The sequence below is a fragment of the Oncorhynchus mykiss genome, chromosome 8 (assembly GCF_057628025.1).
Source record: "Oncorhynchus mykiss isolate SJ-2025 chromosome 8, ASM5762802v1, whole genome shotgun sequence".
Taxonomy (NCBI): Eukaryota; Metazoa; Chordata; class Actinopteri; order Salmoniformes; family Salmonidae; genus Oncorhynchus; species Oncorhynchus mykiss.
Window position 1 is genome coordinate 67938928 of NC_143029.1, and position 23981 is coordinate 67962908.

Here is a 23981-nt window from a genome sequence, read left to right on the forward strand (position 1 = left end):
AACCATGTAGCTGAGGACCGTCTGCTCTCTCTCCCCCAGTTTATTGGCATGCTGCTCACAACAGCTTTCTTAGGTCACGCTGGTGTGTCTCTGGCCTGTTTTTGAGAGCTTTCCAACTGTGAAACCTGATTAAGGTGCCAATAAACAGAGAAATAGTGTATAATGCAAACAGTAGGTCATTCTAAAAAGATAGGACAATCTCTCTTAAACTAACTTCTGTCCTCTCTTCTGTCATCTGTCTCTTCTTTCCTCTCAGTGGAGACCAAGATCTGTTTTAAATACTACCATGGTGTGAGCGGGGCCCTGCGAGCCACCACCCCCAGTTTGACTGTGAAGAACCCCTCAGTTCCGGTGAGCGTGTAGGACTACTTAGTCCCAGCCTGGTATTAGTGCTACTGTACATGGGCGCTATATGTTTATATGGGCTTCTCAAGGGGCACTGAAGGGAAGAGATGGTGAATTACTACAACGGATCTACTGTATGTCTTTCCATCTAAATATTTTTCCATTGTCTGGGTTGAAGCTTATCACTAGAGCCTAGAGTGGTAAGAAAAGTAAGAAGAAAAATCCTGACTGTTCCAGAAAGGGGTTAGCATGTCATCTGTTGTCCAGTGTTACCTGGATTACTAGGGGTTATCAGACGTGATTTAAAGGGCAGATATAATGGATTTAGCAATCCATTAGATTGGTTACCCTTCTTTTCTCATTGACCGGAAAAGAAAATCCTGAAATTGAAAGTGGTGCTAAGTGTAAATTATTATATGCTTATTGGCTGGTTGACATTGCCTGTCTTGAGAGAGATCACACACAGACAGACAGCAGTCTGAGAGATAGACAGATACGCCACAGCCAGAGGTGAACAGAGAGGGGAATCAGATAATGTCCTTGTGTTGTCCCTGTGGAGTACACTGTAGTAGAGGTCCCCTGTGGGCACTCCAGCTGTCTGCTGGAGGCTCACTGCAGCCAGGGAGTGAAATGCATTAGCCCAGGCCTATGCAGGCCCTGCCCCCACAGCCTACATACGCCCACACTGCTATAATGACTACTCACTTGTCCTCCTAGAGATCACACCCAGAGGAACAATCTCAGAAACACATCAATGCCACAAAATGCCATTGTAGGGCCTCCCGGGTGGCGCAGTGGTTAAGGGCGCTGTACTGCAGCGCCAGCTGTGCCATCAGAGTCCCTGGGTTCGCGCCCAGGCTCTGTCGTAACCGGCCGCGACCGGGAGGTCTGTGGGGCGACACACAATTGGCCTAGCGTCGCCCGGGTTAGGGAGGGCTTGGTCGGTAGGGGTGTCCTTGTCTCATCCTTATCCTCCACCCCCATCTCTCAGTGGCCCTCCATCATCTCTCAGTGGCCCTCCATCATCTCTCAGTGGCTATTTTCCACAAATCCACCTGCCTGCTATAAAGATCCTTAGGCAGGCACCTGTGGAGGAGGAACAGGGAGGAGAGGTGCTGTAAAGGTGGGCGCTGATGTTACTTTTTCTTACTCTCTCTCTCTCTCTCTCTTTCTCTCTATCTCTCTTTCTCACCCTCTCTCTGTGTAGGTGTTTAAGCCCGTCACAAATGAAGAAGTCCCCCAGAGCACAGGCAGCAGAAGACTCATTAGCTTCTCCCTCTCAGGTGAGCATGCCCCCCCCCCCCTACCACCACGTTACCTTGGCAACACATCTCTACAGGGTTGGGCCAGCACATGTGCCAGCATTACTGTGGCAAAGGGCAACACACAGCTTGTGTCTCCATAGCAACTCATCCCAGGATTCAGATACAGTACTATCATCCATCTGGAGTACATCATGTGCATTACAGGAAGGAATGTTCTGTGCCAACTGGCATGATACAGAATGCTAGCAGTTAGAGAAATATCGACAAACCCACACTTACATGACGATGATGAAAAGGATTCCTTTCTCCTAACACTTCCATACTTAAATGCCGCTGTTTCATTCCCAAACGCTGCATGAAGAAATACATCACATCTGTAGAAATGTCACAAAAACATCCTAACATCCTGACTCATCATAGGAAAAGCACAGTGAGTCTATTGTGCTAAGTGTTTCCGAGAGTCTTGAGTTGAGTTGGATTCCTAACTGAGGGATGCAGCAGCAGCAGCAGCAGCAGTAGAGGCATGATCCAGTTCCACCTGATTCACAGTGAGGTAGTGCAGATGAAAGGTGGGTGTGACAGCTTGCTCAGTCGTGTATCCAAACGATTCTCTCCCCCCACAGCTGCATGGGAGATGTCAGGGGGAGGCAGATGGGATTTCAGACAGCAGCTCTTCCCCTTTCGTCTTCAGCTTTGATCAACACAGGCTTACAAATACTGAACAAACATACTGACTGTAGTAGTCCCTGTCTGGTCCCAGATCACTGGGAGGCTATGCTACTGTATGACATGTCTGTCACAAATATTACAGAGCAGAGTTGGAGAGAAGTTCAAGTTAAATGCAACGTTATGCAAAATAATAAGTCTGTCTAGACCTATTTTTCAGGGAGAGTTATTCTGTCTCTGCTCTGCTATAGTAGAACATACTACTACTATTGTAGAAGTACAGCATACTGTGGCAACACAGGATATTGAACCAAATTGATTTGCAGAGCTAAAAGGAACATTCTCTTTCTCAAGGACATTCCTGCTGACTGCACTCTGCTCTTCTTTGTCAGAAGTAGGGGATTTTCTTAAGCCGTTAAAGGTGTAATTTTAAAGCCGTTTATCCTCATCGTCTCCTCCTCTCTTATCGTCTCTGGTAGATTTCCACGCCACGGGGCTGAAGAAAGGGATGTTCTTCAACCCTGACCCCTACCTGAAGATCGCCATCCATCCCGGCAGGAACAGCATCTTTCCAGCGCTGCCACACCACGGCCAGGAGAAACGCTCCAGCATCGTCTGTAACACCATCAACCCCCGCTGGCAGAGAGAGGTGAGAGGAAGGCCCTGACAAGGCTTTATATTCTATGTGTTCCAAGACAATTGTTGCTATCTGGCTCGAAGGACTATGAAAAAGCAAGCAACCTTGAGTATGCTCTCTGTAACAGGGCAATAAAGTCAGGCAGAGTGACAGTCTTAAGGTGCTTTATACAATATGTTATACAGGTACTGTTGACCTGGAACCATATGGAAACACTAACTGGGATGTACAGAATTTATACAGGTGTAACCAAAGTTGTTTTTCATTTTTTTGCTCAAGAGAACAAGTGCTGAAAATGGGTTACAACAGTTGTGGTTTGGTTGTGATGAGTTTATAGCACTATCCCTGCAACATTCAGGAAGTATTTAGACCCTAGTATATTTTATTTTTTCCTCATCAATCTACACACAGTACCCAATAATGACAAAGCAAAAACAGGTTTTTAGACTTTTTTTTTGCTGTAAATATCACATTCACATTTAAGTATTCAGACCCTTTACTCAATACTTTGTTGAAGCACCTTTGGCAGGGATTACAGCCTCCAGTCTTCTTGGGTATGATGCTACAAGCTTGGCACACCTGTATTTGGGGAGTTTCTCCCATTCTTCTCTGCAGATCCTCTCAAGCTCTGCAACTCAAGGACATTCAGAGACATGTCCCGCAGCCACTCCTGCATTGTCTTGGCTGTGTGTGCTTAGGGCCCCAGTCCGAGGTCCTGAGCACTCTGGAGCAGGTTTTCATCAAGGATCTCTCTGTACTTTGCTCCGTTCATCTTTGCTGACGAGACTCCTAGTTACTGCAGCTGAAAATGGTGGTGCCAGGTTTCCTCCAGAGAGTTCAATCTTGATTTCATCAGACCAGAGAATCTTGTTTCTCATGGTCTGATTCCAAGAACACAGGATGAGATGTTACTATCCTTTGTGCAAGCACTTCCAAGAGTTAATGAACAGTGAGCCTGGTGAAATTTGGGGAGCGCATCGTCAGTAGTGTACCTTTGGTTCCTAGGGTGTTTCGGCCTTTCACACTATACACCCTCCCCAAAGGCGGCCAGCGACAGGGTGATCAATCCTACGCTTGCGTCCCATTCCCAATTAGTCATAGGAGTTGCCTTGTTGATGATAGCCAACATCCCATGGGACTACGCATGGCAGGGGCATCCTCCTCCCTGAGTCAAGCATTGTTGACCACATACCTCCTGGCCCTCTCACTTCGGGGCCCAGCTGGGGTCTTTCCCAGAGAGTATCTGAGAGTATTTAGGTGCCTTTTGACAAACTTCAAGTGGGCTGTCATGTGCCTTTTACTGAGGAGTGTCTTACATCTGGCCACTCTACCATAAAGGCCTGATTGGTGGAGTGCTGCAGAGATGGTGCAGAGATGTTTCCATTGCTAAGAATAGCTAAGAATTGTGTGAATAATCAAGTCAATAAATGTTGGGTAGTTAGTTAGATAGCATATAGTTAATATACTGCCTGGCAAGTTCGATGTATTAGTAGCCAACTAATGTTAGGTAACTAGCTAACATACCGGTAGATGCTGCTGTAATGCTATGCGGTTCATAAGGATAGCATAGCTAACAAATTGTCAACCAACATAACATGCAATGTAACTTATTTGAAAGTCATTACTTTATTACATTGCTCAACATTTTCTTAACATTTGACATAATTAGTTAAAGCAATGAGTTTGTATCCGCTCTTGTAGGACTTCTTTGCTTCGGCTGCATATTTTCCGCCATTTTCTACAAATCTGAAAATGTTGTGAAGCTATGCCCATTTTCTGAAGAATTGCATTATGGTCCCTAAATGCACTGAAATAGTGTCCACTGCTTGTATACTTCGTATTTTGGCGAATTTAGTTCGACATCCGTGAACTTTTGGCATACTAACTATATCCATGCTATGACCAATAACTATATACTCAATTCACTATATACTCAATTCACTATATACTCAATTCACTAAATACTCAATTCAAGTCACATATAGTACGGTTAGTGTGGTTAGTATGAGTATTTGAACACAGCTCAGGTGAAAGCTAGTCTCTTATTGGCTTGTCTAGTTAAATAAAGGTTAAATATAATAAATAAAAATGTAAATTATTGATGTCACCTGTTAAATCCACTTCAATGTGTAGATGAAGGGGAGGAGACAGTTTAAAGTACGATTTTTAAGCCTTGAGACAATTGAGACATGAACTGTGTATGATTGCCATTCAGAGGGTGAATGGGCAAGAGAAAATATGTAAGTGCCTTTGAACAGGGTATGTTAGTAGGTGCCAGGCGCACTGGTTTGAGTATGTCAAGAACTGCAACGCTGCTGGGTTTTTCACTCTCAACAGTTTCCTGTGTGTATCAAGAGTAGTCCACCACCCAAAGGACATCCAGCCAACTTGACACAACTGTGGAAGCATTAGAGTCAACATGGGCAGGAAGCATTGGAGTCAACATGGGCGGGAATCGTTGGAGTTAACATGGGCCAGCATCCCTGTGGAACGCGTTCACACCTTGTAGAGTCCATGCCTGACGAATTGAGGCTGTTCTGATGGCAAAAAGGGGTGGAACGTAATATTAGAAAGGTGTTCCTAATATTTTGTATATTCAGTGAGTGTGTATGAATGTGACAGTGTTGTTTGGTGAGCGATATTAACTTGAGGAACAATGTGTATTGCAAGGGATGCTGAGATCTCATTAAACCCATCCGCTGTGTTCCTCCTCCTCCTCATCATGGGGGGATTTACATTTACACTGCTAATGAGGAGAGTGCTTTGGAGGACATACAGTCGGAAAATTGGTCAAACAGGCAGGCATGCAGGCAGGCAGAGATAGACAGAGAGGGAGCGAGAGAGAGAGAGAGTAGAGGAAGGTAGAGGGGGTAGGAGGATAAGTGGGAAAGAGGAGGAATTTTATTTTACATGTCTCTTAGAGAGAGGGAAGGGAAAGACATTTGAGGGACTGGCAGGCAGTAGGCTTATTAACATTTGACTTGTTTAGTGAGGGATATTCCCCTCCCTCGCTGTATCTCCTCCTCCTGAACACAGCAGTACTCCCTCCCTCCCTGGCTGTATCTCCTCCTCCTGAACACAGCAGTACTCCCTCCCTCCCTGCCTGTATCTCCTCCTCCTGAACACAGCAGTATTCCCTCCCTCCCTCCTTCCCTCCTTCCCTGCCTCTTTATATTCTTCATCATTAACCTTCTTCCACTTCCTTTACTCAGCAGACAGTGTCTCCTTCTGATTCAGGGGCTTTGGTTTCGAAAGCTATTTCAAGGACAAGAACAGTCCAAATGCATTATAATTTATAATGTATGAATTATACATTTACACCGTGACTCAGAGTTTCCTCATGTGATAATCCTCTTTTATTACCATGCTGGTAAAATCATCTCTATCTCCCTATAATAGGCTATTACTGGGTTACCGGTACTCATTTAGCTAATGGTTCAATTAAGTGGTGTCGCCCTGAAAGGGCAGGAAATGTGTCACGGACCCAGCTCTGCTTTGGTACAGTATCAACACCCCTTCAGTATATTGAGGGGAAGGATATAGCAGCGCCACTCTGTATTCTTGGAAATTATCAGTATGGATAAGGGGAGGTATGACACCTGCGGTGATGGTTTCTGGAGGCTTCATGCTGGATCTGACTGTATAATGAAGAGTTTAGCTAATAGAGTAGGTCCCTCCCTCTTCGTGTCTCCCTCTTGTACCTCAAAATTATCCAGGGCTTCTGTGAGGAAGGCTGAAGGCAGCGGAAAAGTGCACCCTACTCCCTCACCCTCCCCTGTTTGATATTCAGATCAGCCGCAGCCTTCCTTCGCTCCCTCAAGACTCCCTGACAGAGAGAGTCATGGGAGTACAGGTAAGGGCGCACATCAGTACAGGCCAGGGTTATATATAAACCACAGCACCCCACCACCACCAGCTTTCTGCCTCTCAGGCACACCGTGCATCCCAAATGGCACCCTATTTCCTAGTGCACTACTTTTGACCAGCGCCCATCTACTATATAAGGAATAGGGTGCCATTTGGAATGCAAACAGCCTCACACCATCGTCATGTTCTATTCTCAGCAGCTGAAACACTTTTCAATAATAGATCTCCCCCTCTGTCTCCCAAATAGCACCCTATTCCCTTTATAGTGCACTTATTTTTACCACGGCCTACTCTGGTCAAAAGTAGTGCACTATATAGGGACTAGGGTACTATTTGGGATGTAGCCACTCCGTCTTCCTATAGGGCTCCAGAATCACATCACATGACTGTCTGCTGCAATCACAAATTAATATTTATTTCTCATACCATTCTTCGTGCTTGCATAAACATAATGCTGAAGCTGAGTTTTATTTCTGGATGTTGTTCATGGGGCAGCAGCACGAGGCAACCTTCGTTTCCAAAGATTAACGATGGGTACTGGCTGTGGTGCTTCGATTAATTGATCCATTATTAAGGCCTCTTTATAACATGTGCTGTGTTCCATCCAGGCACATACAGTGCCTTCGGGAAGTATTCAGACCCCTTGATGTTTTCCACATTTTGATGCGTTAGAAGCCTTATTCTAAAATGGATTGAAAAAAAGAGTAATCCTCAGCAATCTACACTCAATAGCCCATAATGACAAAGCGAAAACGGGTATTTAGATATTTTTAGCAAATTTTTTGCTAATTTATTTACCGTTGAAGATTACCTACACCTAGGCTCGAGTCATTAAAACTCGTTTTTCAACCACTTCCCAAATTTCTTGTTAACAAACGACAGTTTTGGCAAATCGGTTACGACATTTTCTTTGTGCATGAACCAAGTAATTTTTCCAACAATTGTTTACAGACAGATTATTTCACTGTATCACAATTCTAGTGTGTCAGAAGTTTACATACACTAAGTTGACTGTGCCTTTAAACAGCTTGGAAAATTCCAGAAAAGGATGTCATGGCTTTAGAAGCTTCTGATAGGCTAATTGACATCATTTGAGTCATTTGGAGGTGTACCTGTGGATGTATTTCAAGGCCTACCTTCAAACTCAGTGTCTCTTTGCTTGACATCATGGAAAAATCAAAAGAAATCAGCCAAGACCTCAGGAAAAAAATTGTAGACCTTCACAAGTCTGGTTCGTGCTTGGGAGCAATTTCCAAATGCCTGAAGGTACCAAGTTCATCTGTACAAACAATAGTAAGCAAGTATCAACACCATGGGACCACGCAGCCGTCATACCGCTCAGGAAGGAGACACATTCTGTCTCATAGAGATGAACATACTTTTGTGCGAAAAGTGCAAATAAATCCCAGAACAACAGCAAAGGACCTTGTGAAGATGCTGGAGGAAACAGGTACAAAGTTATCTATATCCACAGTAAAACGAGTCCTATATCGACATAACCTGAAAGGCCGCTCAGCAAGGAAGAAGCCACTGCTCCAAAACCGCCATAAAAAAAGCCAGACTACAGTTTGCAACTGCACATGGGGACAAATATCGTACTTTTTGGAGAAATGTCCTCTGGTCTGATGAAACAAAAATAATGACCATCATTATGTTTGGAGGAGAAAGGGGGAGGCTTGCAAGCCGAAGAACACCATCCCATCCGTGAAGCACTACAAACTTGACCCAGTTACACCAGCCCTGTTCAGAGGAATGGGCCAAAATTCACCCAACTTATTATGGGAAGCTTGTGGAAGGCTACCCAAAATGTTTGACCCAAGTTAAACAATTTAAAGGCAATAATACCAAATACTAATTGAGTGTATGTAAACTTCTGACCCACTGGGATTGTGATGAAAGAAATAAAAGCTGAAATAAATAATTATATTATTCTGACATTTCACATTCTTAAAATAAAGTGGTAATCCTAACTGACCTAAAACAGGGAATTTTTACTAGGATTAATGTCAGGAATTGTGAAAAACTGAGTTTAAATGTTTTTGGCTAAGGTGTATGTAAACGTCCGACTTCAACTGTACATACTGTAAATATTCTGACCCTTTGCTATGAGACTCGAAATTGACTCGAAATTCATCATCCTTGAGATGTTTCTACAACTTGATCCACCTGTGGTAAATTCAATTGATTGGACATGATTTGGAAGCGCACACACCTCTCTATATAGTTGACAGTGCATGTCAGAGCAAAAACCAAGCCATGAAGTCAAATAAATTTTCTGTAGAACTCAGCGACAGGATTGTGTCGAGGCACTGATCTGGGGTAGGGTAGAAAAAAATGTCTGCAGCATTGAAAGTCCTCAAGAACACAATGGCCTCCATCATTCTTAAATGGAAGAAGTTGGGAACCACCAAGACTCTTCCTAGAACTGGCCACCCAGGGAAACTGAGAAATCGGGGGAAAAGGACCTTGGTCAGGTAGGTAGGTGCCCAAGAACCCGATGGTCACTCTGACAGAGCTCTAGAGTTCCTCTGTGGAGATGGGTAAACCTTCCAGAATGACAACCATCTCTGCAGCACTCCACCAATCAGGGCTTTATGGTAGAGTTGCCAGACGGAAGCCCCTTCTTAGTAAAAAGGCACATGACAGCCCACTTGGAGTTTGTCAAAAGACTCTCAGACCATGAGAAACAAGATTCTCTTGTAAGATGAAATCAAGCTTGAACTCTTTTCCCTGAATGCCAAGCATCACGTTTGCAGGAATCCTGGCACCATCCCTACGGTGAAGCATGGTGGTGGCAGCATCATGCTGTGGGGATGTTATTCAGCGGCAGGGATTGCGAAACTAGTCAGGATCGAGGCAATGATGAACGGAGCAAAGTACAGAGAGATCGTTGATGAAAACCTGCTCCAGAGCACTCAGGACCTCAGACTGGGGCGAAGGTTAACCTTCCAACAGGACAACGACCCTAAGCACACAGCCAAGACAATGCAGGAGTGGCTTCGGAAAACAAGTCTCTGAATGTCCTTATGTGGCCCAGCCAGAGCCCGGACTTGAACCTGATCGAACATTTCTGGAGAGACCTGAAAATAGCTGTGCAACAATGCTCCCCATCCAACCTGACAGAGCTTGTGAGGATCTTTAGAGAAGAATGAGAGAAACTCCCCAAATACAGGTGTGCCAAGCGTGTAACGCCATACCCAAGAAGACTCAAGGCTGTAATAGCTGCCAAAGGTGCCTCAATAAAGTACTGAGTAAAGGGTCGGAATACTTATGAAAATCCCTTTTTTATATTTGTATAAATCAGCAACAACAACAAAAAATGGTTTTGCATTGTCATTATGGGGTATTGTGTGTAGATTGATGAGGGAAAAAAACTATTTCATACATTTTAGATTAAGGTTGTAACAAAATGTGGAAAAGGTCAAGGGGCCTAATACTTTCCGAAGGCACTGTATGCACGTACATGCTATCTGCAGAACATGGACATCAATTTATGTTAGCTAGCACATAAAGTCACTGAGACAAACCTCTCTTGTCCCAATATGCCTTATGACTAAGATTTGCCTGATTGGTCTACTATCGGTTGGTTTACTTTAACATTTTACTATTAGCCTTTCATGTTTTTGACACTTTGCCCAGGTTATTTGTGTGTTTGTGAGAGCCAGATATCTCTAGTTTAAAACAGACATTTGAAATCCGCGGGGGTGCGGACACCAACTCTAGGGGTTAAATTAAGGAATCTCTCTTCACTTGTGAATCATTGTTTGGGTTGAACAATTAGTCTAGACTCACACAGCCATTACATTACAGCCTGTGGCCTACAGTAAAAGTGAAAGTCAATCATCCTGATAATAACTAACACAGGCCCATTCCCCTACAGTCATTGGCCCATGCAGCTAGGCCTGTCTGCTTGTGATGATGCTGCAGGTTCAGAACACACTGACCTTGAATCATCACACTAACACACTAGTAACTAGGAGAGTGGTGGTATAATCCATGATTAGTATGACTACTGCCCAATGGCGGTCTGTGCCGTTTAAGATGAGGCGTATGATATATTCCATTTACCCAGCTTAATGTAACATGGATAGGTTTAGGCTACTTACTACATGATACTTAAATTTTCCCTATCATTCCCCATCATGAGGTTGCTACAACCTAGCTTATGAATCAGAGTTTACAATGTAGGTGCAAAGAAATTTGAGTAATCAAGGTGACAGACATGGACATATTCAATACCGCCTTGCACAATATTGCCTGCATCTAGCTGATTTAGGGTGTAATCATTAGTCCAACAGTTGCAAACAAATTTCAATTGGACAAATTCAGGTATGTTTATCTCCGTTTCTTTCCGTTGGCTTCCTTTTAAGAAACGTTTTTCAACAGAATCGGTGGAATGAATACACCCCTGATCACATGCAAACACAGTTCACTTTCATAGCAGCCAGATTGTTGTAAAATTCCTTCTCGCATCTACTCTCTCTCCTCCTCTCACCTTTTGGCTTCGCTTGTAGACTTCAGTGCACAACACGTCAGTTGTCTGTGTCCAGACATTAAAACTTTTCCAAGCCAAACCTTCATATCATAACCACCACACACAGCTGGCGTCAAGTCAACATAGCTACTAGAACTAACGTGTTAGTAAACCCGCTACAATCATGCAGTACAGTGTACAGTTTGCAAGCAGTTTAGCAATTTTACCGGCGGACCCTGGTGGCAATAAATGAATTAAACGTAAAGCTTACCTTGACTTGGAAGAGCTCCAGTGTTGGATAGCCATAGTGAGCTAGGTAACATACTGTAGCATCCCTCTCTGTTTGAGTAGGCTAAACTAGCTAGCTAGTTGCATTTGCTAGCTAGGTGAAAGTTTTAAAAATCTCTCTTTCTCTTGCTTCTGCTTCATTTTTGAAGAATTGTATTTGTTAAAAACTGTTCCACTATTGTCTCTCTCTCTCTCTCTCTCTCTCTCTCTTTGAGTCAACTACGCACCACATTTTATGCACTGCAGTGCTATCTATTTGTAGCTTATGCTTTCAGTACTAAAATTAATTATCTGATCCTTTGATTGGGTGGACAACATGTCAGTTCATGCTGCAATAGCTCTGATAGGTTGGAGGACGTCCTCCGGAAGTAATAAGTAAGTAATAATTACTTTGAAGTCTATGGAATAAGGTGAGAACCACGAGCCTCCTAGGTTTTGTATTGAAGTCAATGTACCCAGAGGAGGATGGGAACTAGTTGTCCTCCGGCTACACCATGGAGCTACCCTACAGAGTGCTTTTGAGGCTACTGTAGACCTTAATTCAAAACAGTGTGTTTTAATCAATTATTTGGTGACGTGAATATATTTAGTGTAGTTTTATCTCAAATTAAAATCATATCAAATTTTATTTGTCACATACACATGGTTAGCAGATGTTAATGCAAGTGTAGCGAAATGCTTGTGCTTCTAGTTCCGACAATGCAGTAATAACCAACGAGTAATCTAACCTAACAATTTCACAACTACCTTATACACACACAAGTGTAAAGGGATGAAAAATATGTACATAAAGATATATGAATGAGTGATGGTACAGAACGGCATAGGCAAGATGCAGTAGATGGTATCGAGTACAGTATATACATATGAGATGAGTAATGTAGGGTATGTAAACATATAAAAGTGGCATTGTTTAAAGTGGCTAGTGATACATGTATTATATAAAGATGGCAAGATGCAGTAGATGGTATAGTATATACAGTATATACATATGAGATGAGTAATGTAGGGTATGTAAACATTATATTAAGTGGCATTGTTTAAAGTGGCTAGAGATACATTTTTTACATTATTAAAGTGGCTGGGATTGAGTCAGTATGTTGGCAGCAGCCACTCAATGTTAGTGGTGGCTGTTTAACAGCCTGATGGCCTTGAGATAGAAGCTGTTTTTCAGTCTCTCGGTCCCTGCTTTGATGCACCTGTACTGACTTCGTCTTCTGGATGATAGCAGGGTGTACAGGCAGTGGCTCGGGTGGTTGTTGTCCTTGATGATCTTTATGGCCTTCCTGTGACATCGGGTGGTGTAGGTGTCCTGGAGGGCAGGTAGTTTTCTCACGGTGATGCATTGTGCAGACCTCTCTACCCTCTGGAGAGCCTTACGGTTGTGGGCGGAGCAGTTGCCGTACCAGGCGGTGATACAGCTCGACAGGATGCTCTCGATTGTGCATCTGTAAGTTTGTGAGTGCTTTTGGTGATAAGCCAAATTTCTTCAGCCTCCTGTGGTTGAAGAAGCGCTGCTGCGCCTTCTTCACCACGCTGTCTGTGTGGGAGGACCAATTCAGTTTGTCCGTGATGTGTACGCAGAGGAACTTAAAACTTACTACCCTCTCCACTACTGTCCCGTTGATGTGGATAGGGGGGTGCTCCCTCTGCTGTTTCCTGAAGTCCACGATCATCTCCTTTGTTTTGTTGGCGTTGAGTGTAAGGTTATTTTCCTGACAACACACTCCGAGGGCCCTCACCTCCTCTCTGTAGGCCGTCTCGTAGTTGTTGTTAATCAAGCATACCACTGTCGTCTGCAAACCTGATGATTGAGTTGGAGGTGTGCATGGCCACGCAGTCGTGGGTGAACAGGGAGTACAGGAGAGGGCTCAGAACGCACCCTTGTGGGGCCCCAGTGTTGAGGATCAGAGGGGTGGAGATGTTGTTACCTACCCTCACCACCTGGGGGCGGCCCGTCAGGAAGTCCAGTACCCAGTTGCACAGGGCGGGGTCGAGACCCAGGGTGACGAGTTTGGAGGGTACTATGGTATTAAATGCTGAGTTGTAGTCGATAAACAGCATTCTCACATAGGTATTCCTCTTGTTCAGATGGGTTAGGGCAGTGTGCATTGTGGTTGCGATTGCGTCGTCTGTGGACCTTTTGGGGTGGTAAGCAAATTGGAGTGGGTCTAGGGTGTCAAGTAGGGTGGAGATAATATGGTCCTTGACTAGTCTCTCAAAGGACTTCATGATGACGGAAGTGAGTGCTACGGCGGTAGTTGTTTAGCTCAGTTACCTTAGCTTTTTTGGGAACAGGAACAATGGTGGCCCTCTTGAAGCATGTGGGAACAGCAGACTGGGATAAGGATTGATTGAATATGTCCGTAAACACACCAGCCAGCTGGTCTGCGCATGCTCTGAGGACGTGGCTGGGGATGCCGTCTGGGCCTGCAGCCTTACGAGGGTTAACACATTTAAATGTTTTACTCACGTCAGCTGCAGTGAAGGGGAGTCCGCATGTTTTGGTAGCGGGCCGTGTCAGTGGCACTGTATTGACCTCAAAGCGAGCAAAGAAGTTGTTTAGTCTGTCTGGGCGCAAGACATCGTGGACCGCGACGGGGCTGGTTTTCTTTTTGTAATCCGTGATTGACTGTAGACCCTGCCACATACCTCTTGTGTCTGAGCCGTTGAATTGCGACTCTACTTTGTCTCTATACTGACGCTTGGCTTGTTTGATTGCCTTGCGGAGAGAATCGCTACACTGTTTGTATTCGGTCATGTTTCCGGTCACCTTGCCCTGGTTAAAAGCAGTGGTTCGCGCTTTGTTTCGTGCGAATGCTGTCATCAATCCACGGTTTCTGGTTTGGGAATGTTTTAATAGTTGCTGTGGGTACGACATGCTGTGGGTACGATGCACTTGCTAATAAACTCGCTCATCGAATCAGCGTATTCGTCACTGTTGTTGTTTGACGCAATGCGGAACATATCCCAATCCACGTGATCGAAGCAATCTTGAAGTGTGGAATCAGATTGGTCGGACCAGCATTGAACAGACCTGAGCGCGGGAGCTTCCTGTTTTAGTTTCTGTCTGTAGGCTGGAAGCAACAAAATGGAGTCGTGGTCAGCTTTTCCAAAAGGAGGGCGGGGGAGGGCCTTGTATGCGTCGTGGAAGTTAAAATAACAATAATCTAGGGTTTTACCAGCCCTAGTAGCACAATCGATATGCTGATAGAATTTAGGGAGTCTTGTTTTCAGATTAGCCTTGTTAAAATCCCCAGCTACAATGAATGCAGCCTCAGGATATGTGGTTTCCAGTTTACATAGAGTCAAATAAAGTCCGTTCAGGGCCATTGATGCTTGGGGGGGAATATATGCGGATGTGATTATAATCTAAGATAATTCTCTTGGTAGATAATGCGGTCGACATTTGATTGTGAGGAATTCTAAGTCAGGTGAAAAGAAGGACTTGAGTTCCTGTATGTTGTTATGATCACACCACGTCTCGTTAATCATAAGGCATACCCCCCCCCCCCCCCCCCCCGCCCCTCTTCTACCAGAAAGATGCTAGTTTCTCTCGGTGCGATGCGTGAAGAAACCAGCTGGCTGTACCGACTTCGATAGCGTGTCTCGAGTGAGCCATGTTTCCGTGGAGCAAAGAATGTTACAGTCTCTGATGTCTCTCTGGAATGCTACCCTTGCTCAGATTTCATCAAACTTTGTAGTAAGAGACTGGACATTGGCGAGTAGTATGCTCGGGAGCGGTGCACGATGTGCCCGTCTCCGGAGCCTGACCAGAAGACCGCTTCGTCTGCCCCTTTTACGGCGTCGTTGTTTTGGTTTGCTGGTTGGGATCCGATCCATTGTCCTGGGTGGTGGGCAAAACAGGATCCGCTTCGGGAAAGTCGCATTCCTGGTCGTAATGATGGTGAGTTGACGTTGCTCTTATTTCCAGTAGTTCCTCCCGACTGTATGTAATAAAACCTCAAATTTCCTGGGGTACCAATGTAAGGGAACATTTTAATTGTTTCACTATTTATATTTTTATGAAAGTCACTGAGGATGGGCTTCCCTTTCATCCTCTGAGGAGCCTCCACTGCTACTGCCTCTTCTACTATTGCTACTACCACTACCACAGATCCTATATCTATTGTATGTATACATTATGGACTACTTTTACATCCCTTTACTATATGACCTGCAATTTAGGACAATGATTTAAAAAATGCATGCAAACATGCTCGCTGTATGCTTTAGGCAGGCATCTACTGTAATACTGAGCCAGTGATATCTGATGCATTGATGTTCTGTTACAAGTACAGAACAGCACAGTACACTACAGAACAGTACAGTAAGCTACAACCATAGAGGTCAGTTAATGTAGAGATATAGAGATATCTGGAGGGATGCCAGTTCATAGCTCATATGTTATAGAGATCACAGGGTGAATTTAAAAAATGATTTAAATTAAAATGTCCAATTTAATTAAAGAGGTTTCATTTTTTCTTTACCTTTACATTTTGGCATCACTGTCATTTGAGGTTACACATGGTTGGGTAATGCATTGTGTCATATCTATTATTCCCTCCATTCCAAAGTTAACCTTAGTCTTACTTTGAGTTCAGCACCATGGATAGCTCCCTCTTTGTTTCCTGTAGCTGCAAGTGTTTTCAATACTACTAACAACTACACAAGCATCTCACAGTGACACGCATCTCTAACACTACACGCATACTTACACACAGCCCCTATACAGGCATTTAAAAATGGATTCTATGTCTTTCTCGCTCTCCTCAGCGCTTCAACTTTGTGTCTCTGCCCACGGACGTTCTGGAGATCGAGGTGAAAGATAAGTTTGCCAAGAGTCGTCCCATCATCAAACGTTTCCTGGGCAAGCTGTCCATGCCTGTGCAGCGGCTACTGGAGAAGCATGCTATTGGGTATGGCTCAGGAATAAACAGGACGCTCATAGGATTATCAGGATAATCAAATGCTTATGAGTTGATATTTTGGAAACCCTTTACAAGAGCCCTCTAATTCAGGGCAAACACCAAAATGTGGGGGGGGTTGAATCATAAAGTAACTCCCTCTTGAATCCCCCCCCCCCCCCCCCCCCCCTTCACCCTATGTTCACCTCCCTTTCTTTCTCTCCCTTTCTCCCTCTCTCACCCCCCTCTCTTTATCTCTCACCTCTCCTCTCTCCCTCCCCTCTTTCTTTCCTCCTCCATAGTGACCGTGTGGTCAGCTACACACTGGGCCGAAGGCTGCCGACGGAACATGTCAGTGGACAGCTGCAGTTCAGATTTGAGATCACTTCCTCCATTCATCCAGGTTCCTTTTTCTCTCACACACATCATCTCACACACATCCAGACCTGGGTTCAAATAATACTAGTTTTCCTTCAAACACTTTATCTGCACTTGATCAAACTTGCCTGGCGTAATGGAGCTCAGGGAATAGTCCCACAGTTACAAACCCCACCCATCTGGTTCTCTCAGTAGGCTCAATCAAAACTCAAAGTTTTTTAACAGAAACACATAGTATTTGAACCCAGGTTTGTTCACATCCTGTTTGTCTTCTTCCTCTCATTTAGGTTCAATTAGTCTGTTTCTTAATACAGAGGTAGGACAATTAGAATATATAATATCTACTGTATGTCTGTAAATATCAACTGTCATATCTAGGTTTGGACAGGCAGATATTAAGCATTGATTATTCTGGTATTGCCATGTGCCATATTGTCATGCTGCTTCGGTCTATACAATATTTTATATTTATTGACATACCATAGCAGAAACAGAATAGTCTATTAAGAGTTAAAAGAGTGTGAGTTAATGTGGATATGCCCTACTGTGTCGTAGCCAGGCCCCTGACTGTGAGGTAATGAGCTCTGTTCTCCCCCTGCAGATGATGAGGACATGTCTCTCAGCACGGAGCCTGAGTGTGCCGCTGTGCAGGAGAACCTAGGGGAAGGCCAGTCCTCCCAGGCCCAAGGCCAGGCAGAGGACACCATGAGCCTGGATCCGGGGGCTCCTGAACTCCCCATGGATGAGGAGGAATATACTGGAGCTCCAGAACTCCCTATTGGAGGGGATACAGATACTGACACTCCTATGGAGGGGGATCCAGCAAGGCCTTCGAGTTCAAAGCAGCCCACAGATGGAGATGGAGACTCAGGGCCTGGCTGTTCCCGAGCCGAGGCCCTAAAAACAGAACCAAGCGAACCAGAAGTCCATGGTGCCCATGGGGAGGCGGTTGTGGCTGTAGCTGTTTCTGCAGAGAAGCTACCCACGGTAGAGGAGAACAGTGAGGAAGGGGACCAGCAGACCCCCACTAGTCCTCAGCCTGCTGTCCCAGAGGAGCAGAGGGCTATTGGGCAGGAGGCTGAGTGGGCAGAGGGGGTGGAAAGTGCCCCAGTAGAGGGTCAGTTCAGCTCTGCAGTACACTCTGCTGTAGTGCAGGACATGGAGAGTGCAGTGTTTGGAGCCTCTCGAGGGCCAGCAGAACAGCAGGCAGTGGGGCAGGAAGAGGGAGACGAGGACTGCTGCTCCCTGCGCGTCAGGACCACCCCTAGACGTAAGAACCGGCCCTGCTCCCTGCCTGTGTCCGAGCTGGAGACAGTCATCGCCTCGGCTTGCGGGGAGCCTGAAACCCCTCGCTCACACTACATCCGCATCCACCACCTCCTCCACAGCTTGCCCTCTGCCCAGCCAGAAACCCAGGAGGACGGGGAGGGAGAGCAGGCTGAGGCTGAGATGGAGTCCGACTTGGACCCAGATCCAGACCCAGACCCAGGCCCTGACCAGCTAAGCCCCAGGGACCAGGATGGCTCAGAAGAGGATGAGAAGGCCGAGCCCCTGACCCCTGGCCCAAGGAGGACCCTTCCCCGCAGCCTGTCCATTGAGCGTCTGTCCGACCTGGCCCTGCTGCTGGACAGCAAGGGCCGCCACCCCCAGGGCCAGGTCAGGGGTCACCAGAGAGTGTCCGACGAGGATGACATGGAGCCCTGCTGTAGTAGCTCATGCTACGAGGGCCGAGTAGGCCACACCCGGGCACCTCTACTGGCTGCAAGCAGGACATCTGAGGGGAGCAGTGCTTTCTCCTCCCAAGAGGATGAGGACATGGAAGTGAGCGGGGCAGAGAGCAGGGAGCCAGGGGATGGCATGCCCCAATGGCAAGAGGCCCCATCCACGCAGGTCCAGAGCCCCCAGAGCTTCATGGGAAATGGAGAATCACCCGTGGCTGGGCCCAGTGGGAGGATAGGACGTGAGTTGATCTCCTCACTGAATACTAACTTGAGATATGGAGATGTAGTTTGGATAACTTAGGGTAGACTGACCTGTTTTTGTCGTCCCATAGGAGATTGTCCCTTACCTTCCAGTCATCCTCCAGTTAGCCAGCTTCCTGCTCTGCGTCCTGATTCTCATCACTACCCCACCATCGATGAACCACTGCCACCAAGTAAGCATTTGGTATAGATGTTGTCAAATCATGCATATTCCTTGTTGATAAACAAGGAATATGCATGAGGAATGGGAGAAGGTCTCTAGAGATCTGAGATCCAGAGGTCTGGAGAAGGGAGGAGGGGATGGGGTCAAGCGCGCAGGTTGTCGGGCAGCCAGATCTCACTAGTTGCATGATGTCATCCAGAGAGAGAGGGGAGAAAGAGTTCAAGGTGTAGGGTAGTTCTGTGTGACCAGTGGACTCAATAGGGTAGCAGATGTTGTCACCCTTTTTTTCAAAGTGGAGACAAAGTCGTCCGCAGAGAGGGCGGAGGGAGGGGGAGGGATGGAGGATTAAGAAGGAAGGAGAAGGTGGAAAAGAGTTCCCTAGGGTTAGAGGTAGAAGCTTGAAATGTTGAGTGGTAGAAAGTGGCTTTAGAAGTGGATACAGAGGAAGAGAAGGTAGAGAGGAGGGAGTGAAAGGATGATAGGTCCTGCGACAGCGCATGACCATCTAGGTAGCGGCTGAGTGTTTAGGGTTGGAGGAAAGGGAGAAAAGGAAACAAAGTAGTGATCAGAGAATGGGGGGGGGGGTTTGGAGTGAGATTAGAAGACGAGCAGCCTCTAGTAAAGATGAGGTCAAGTGTATTGCCTGCCTGGTGAGTTGGAGAGGTTTGGGAAATGGTGAGGTCAAAAGAGGCAAAGAGGAAGGAGAGAGTTGGAAAGAAATTAATCAAAGGCAGACGCCATCGTCAGGAAATTAGCTTATCAAGGTGTCAAGCCTATTGAGGAACTTTCCAAGGGCACCTGTTGGGCGATAGATGACAATAATGTTAAGCTTGAGTGGACAAGTTTAAGTGAAGCACGGGATTCAAATGAGGAGATGGACAGGTGAGAGAGGGAGGAAAGAGAAAAGAGAAAATTCCCACTTGCTCTCGGACTATGAGAGAAAACATAGTCAGATGAAGAAAGAGCATCTGTTGTGTTCTCTGGGGTGATCCATGTCTCCGTCAGGGCCAAAACGTCAAAGGACTGAATGGCAGCGTAGGCTGAGATGAACTTGTCATTCTTTACCGCAGATGGGCAGTTTCAAATGCTGCCCAAATGCTGTACACTAAATTAGAAGGGTTGCAGCCAAGGTGTGGAGAGCATCTGTAAAGCCTACAGGGAGAGGTGTGAACAGGTATAGAAAACACACACATAGTTGACAAAGATACAAAAGAGAAATGGGATGATCTGTAAATAGCTGGGTAAGATACTCAAGTGAGAGAGTGGTGTGGAGCCTTCCTTGAATAACTCTGCAGAACAGTCTATGTTTTGGCGACGGTCTTAGTTTCACAACAAAACTGCCACTGACATGACTGTCGCATACAGTTGCCACTGAGAAATCAGGGGAAACTGAAGAACTAACACTAATTGTTAATTGCCTAGCAGAGGTGGAGAGCACACCTCCCTGTAGTAATTGCTGATTGCCTAGAAGAGGTGACATCACTCCCCGTTCAATACAGCCACTGATTACCAAAACAATTTACAAATTGCCCTGCCCTTTGATCCTGGTTGATGTGTCACAACTATCTTTAAATTATGAGCAGTCAGCAGTTCACACACCAAGTAGGCCACTGGGAAGACATGTAGCACTTAAAGTAGATGGCCCTAGCTAGCAAAAAAGATAGTACTAGACCACAACAGATAAAGACAAAATAAATTATACTTACCACTCCTGGAGATATCAGGAGTCCTCTAGCTACAGAATGAAGCATTCTGAGATTGAGCCTGAGAAGCTGGTGAAATACATTCAGAAAATAAATGAAACCACTCCTCCTCCGATACAGCCACTGATTACCAAAACAAGTCACAAATTGTCCTGCTACGGAGAGCAAGAGAACACAGTCGTCCAGAACAGCTGGTGCTCTCATGCATAGTTCAGTGTCGCTTGCCTCGATGCGAGCATATCAATCAAATGTATTTATAAAGCCCTTTTTACATCAGCAGATGTCACAAAGTGCTTATACAGAAACCCAGCCTAAAAACCCAAAAAGCAAGCAAGTAGAAGGAACCTAGGACAAAACCTAGAGAGGAACCAGACTCTGAGGGTTGTCCAGTCCTCTTCTGGCTGTCCCAATGGAGATTATAGGAGTACAAGGCTAGATTGTTTTTCAAGATGTTAAAACATTCATAAATGACCAGCAGGGTCAAATAATAATCATAGTGGTTATAGAAGGGATTTAGCTCATCTGATAGGCTTGTGTCACTGGGCAGCTCACGGCAGGGTTTCCCTTTGTAATCAGTGATAGTCTGCAAGCCTTGCCACATCTAACGAGTGTCAGAGCCATTGTAGTAGGATTCAATCTTAGTCCTGTACTGATATTTGAGGGTTTAATGGCTTGTCAAAGATCGTAGCAGGATTTCTTATAAGTGTCTGGATTAGTTTCCCGCTCCTTGAAAGCGGCAGCTCTAGACTTTTGCTCAGTGGGGATGTTGCATGTAATCCGTGGCTTCTGGTTGGGACATGTACAGTACCAGTCAAAAGTTTGGACACACCTACTAATTTCAGGGTTTTTCTTTATTTTTACTATTTTCTACATTGCAGAATAATAGTGAAGACATCACAACTATTACATAACACATATGGAATCATGTATCATGTATTAACCAAATAAAAATATATTTTATATTTGAGGTTCTTCAAAGTAGCCACCCTTTGCCTTGATGACAGCTTTGCACACTGTTGGCATTCTCTCAACCAGCTTTGAGGTAGTCACCTGGAATGCATGTCAATTAACAAGTGTACCTTAAAAAGAAAGAAGGACAAAGGCACTCTTCATATAATTAATTAAAATGCCTTTATTTGTATGGCATGTTCAATAGAAACACAATTTTAATAATCTGACGCGTTTCAGCTGCATGGCCTTCGTCAGTGGGTACAAAGAAATAATACAATGTCCTCTTTTGAACAGCTTTTCCAATTAGCCATAATTTAAAGAGGGACTGGTTGCAAAATTGATTGGACACACCTAGTAAGCAATATTATACACATTAAAAAGTTAAATACTGTAGCTATGTTATCAAAAAATGTAACTCCAAGCTAGAAGTATCAGAACGCCTAGAAAGGTAGTTATAACCTTAAATATGACTAGGAGAAGTGTCAAGAATAAGAGAGCAATATATTCCATAGTACACTCGAACACATCAAACATGAACAACAACAGTCTAAACATAGCTGAGGGAAATTGAGAAAAATGTCCACTAGATGACAGCAAATGGACCTATCACTACCCTACAGGAAGGGTGAGAAATCCATATCTTCATTTAAACGAGGGTACTTTGTGGCCTGTAGCTTGTAAATCCATATCTTCATTTAAACCAGGGTACTTAGTGGCCTGTAGTTTGTAAATCCATATCTTCATTTAAACCAGGGTACTTAGTGGCCTGTAGTTTGTAAATCCATATCTTCATTTAAACCAGGGTACTTAGTGGCCTGTAGTTTGTAAATTCCAAAACTTTCCCTTTGGTTTAACTGTTTAAGACGGTCGGTCCCCTTTTCTAATTGAGGCCGGAACATGATCAATACCCATAGCTTGTAGGGAGTCAGGGTTGCCATGGTGTAAGGACTTGTAGTGCCTTGGCATGGGGTAGTCTTCATTGCCTACCCGCATGGCGTACTTGTGTTCCACTAAGCAGTCTTGAAAGCGTCTCTTTGTCCGTCCAATGTAGAACACCTTGCACTGTGGACATTCCAATCTATAGATGACATGAGTGGTTTTGCAGTTAATGAAATGCTTGACGTAATACTCCATTTTAGAAGCTGTGTCAACAAAATACTTATTCTGTGCAATATTTCTGCAATGGTTGCACTGGTTACATCTGGGTTTGTGGTCCAGCCAAGTTTTTTGAGAGTCCCCAGGAAGATAACTGTGGACTAATTTGTCACTTAGGGTCGGACATCTAGGGTCGGACAAGCGTATGACTGGTGGCTCAGGGAAGACTTGGCGTAGTAGCATATCACTTTGGATGATTCTTAATGTTCTCTGCTTCAGTGTTGTATTTTGTAACAGAATACACTCTCTCTGATGTATCACAAGGCACTCACCTTCGCAACAAGTTCTCTCTGTCAAGTATTCCAGCCCTTATACCTGCATCTTTCGGGACCTGAACGCTGTTGCCCCGATTCAAGAGGCGATTCTCCAATTCAGCAGATTTGACACTGGAGTCTGTTTCCTGATCTTCTGTATACACTCTTGGCCAAAGGGTTTAGAGAATGACACAAATATTAATTTTCACAAAGTCTGCTGCCTCAGTGTCTTTAGATATTTTTGTCAGATGTTACTATGGAATACTGAAATATAATTACAAGCATTTCACAAGTGTCAAAGGCTTTTATTGACAATTACATGAAGTTGATGCAGAGTCAAAATTTGCAGTGTTGACCCTTCTTTTTCAAGACCTCTGCAATCTGCCCTGGCATGCTGTCAATTAACTTCTGGTCCACATCCTGAATGATGGCAGCCCATTCTTGCATAATCAATGCTTGGCGTTTGTCAGAATTTGTGGGTTTTTGTTTGTACCCGCCTCTTGAGGATTGACCACAAGTTCTCAATGGGACTAAGGTCTGGGGAGTTTCCTGGCCATGGACCCGAAATAAATCAAATCAAATGTATTTATATAGCCTTTCGTACATCAGCTGATATCTCAAAGTGCTGTACAGAAACCCAGCCTAAAACCCCAAACAGCAAGCAATGCAGGTGTAGAAGCACGGTGGCTAGGAAAAACTCCCTAGAAAAGGCCAAAACCTAGGAAGAAACCTAGAGAGGAACCAGGCTATGAGGTGTGCAGTCCTCTTCTGGCTGTGCCGGGTGGAGATTATAACAGAACATGGCCAAGATGTTCAAATGTTCAAACATTAAAACATTCATAAATGACCAGCATGGTCAAATAATGATAATCACAGTAGTTGTCGAGGGTGCAGCAAGTCAGCACCTCAGGAGTAAATGTCAGTTGGCTTTTCATAGCCGATAATT

The 23981-nt window shown here is 44.9% G+C and overlaps 1 protein-coding gene across 1 annotated transcript in view; it reads left to right on the plus strand.

The window, feature by feature from the left end:
- The window catches only part of LOC110530963 (E3 ubiquitin-protein ligase HECW1), a 68753-nt gene that overhangs the window by 16261 nt on the left and 28511 nt on the right, over positions 1-23981 (plus strand). The window contains exons 4-10 of the mRNA XM_036986005.2: positions 257-351; positions 1553-1628; positions 2756-2925; positions 16319-16461; positions 16752-16852; positions 17429-18787; positions 18881-18982. Of these exons, the coding sequence (XP_036841900.2) occupies positions 257-351; positions 1553-1628; positions 2756-2925; positions 16319-16461; positions 16752-16852; positions 17429-18787; positions 18881-18982 (2046 nt within the window). The remainder of the gene's footprint in view (positions 1-256; positions 352-1552; positions 1629-2755; positions 2926-16318; positions 16462-16751; positions 16853-17428; positions 18788-18880; positions 18983-23981) is intronic.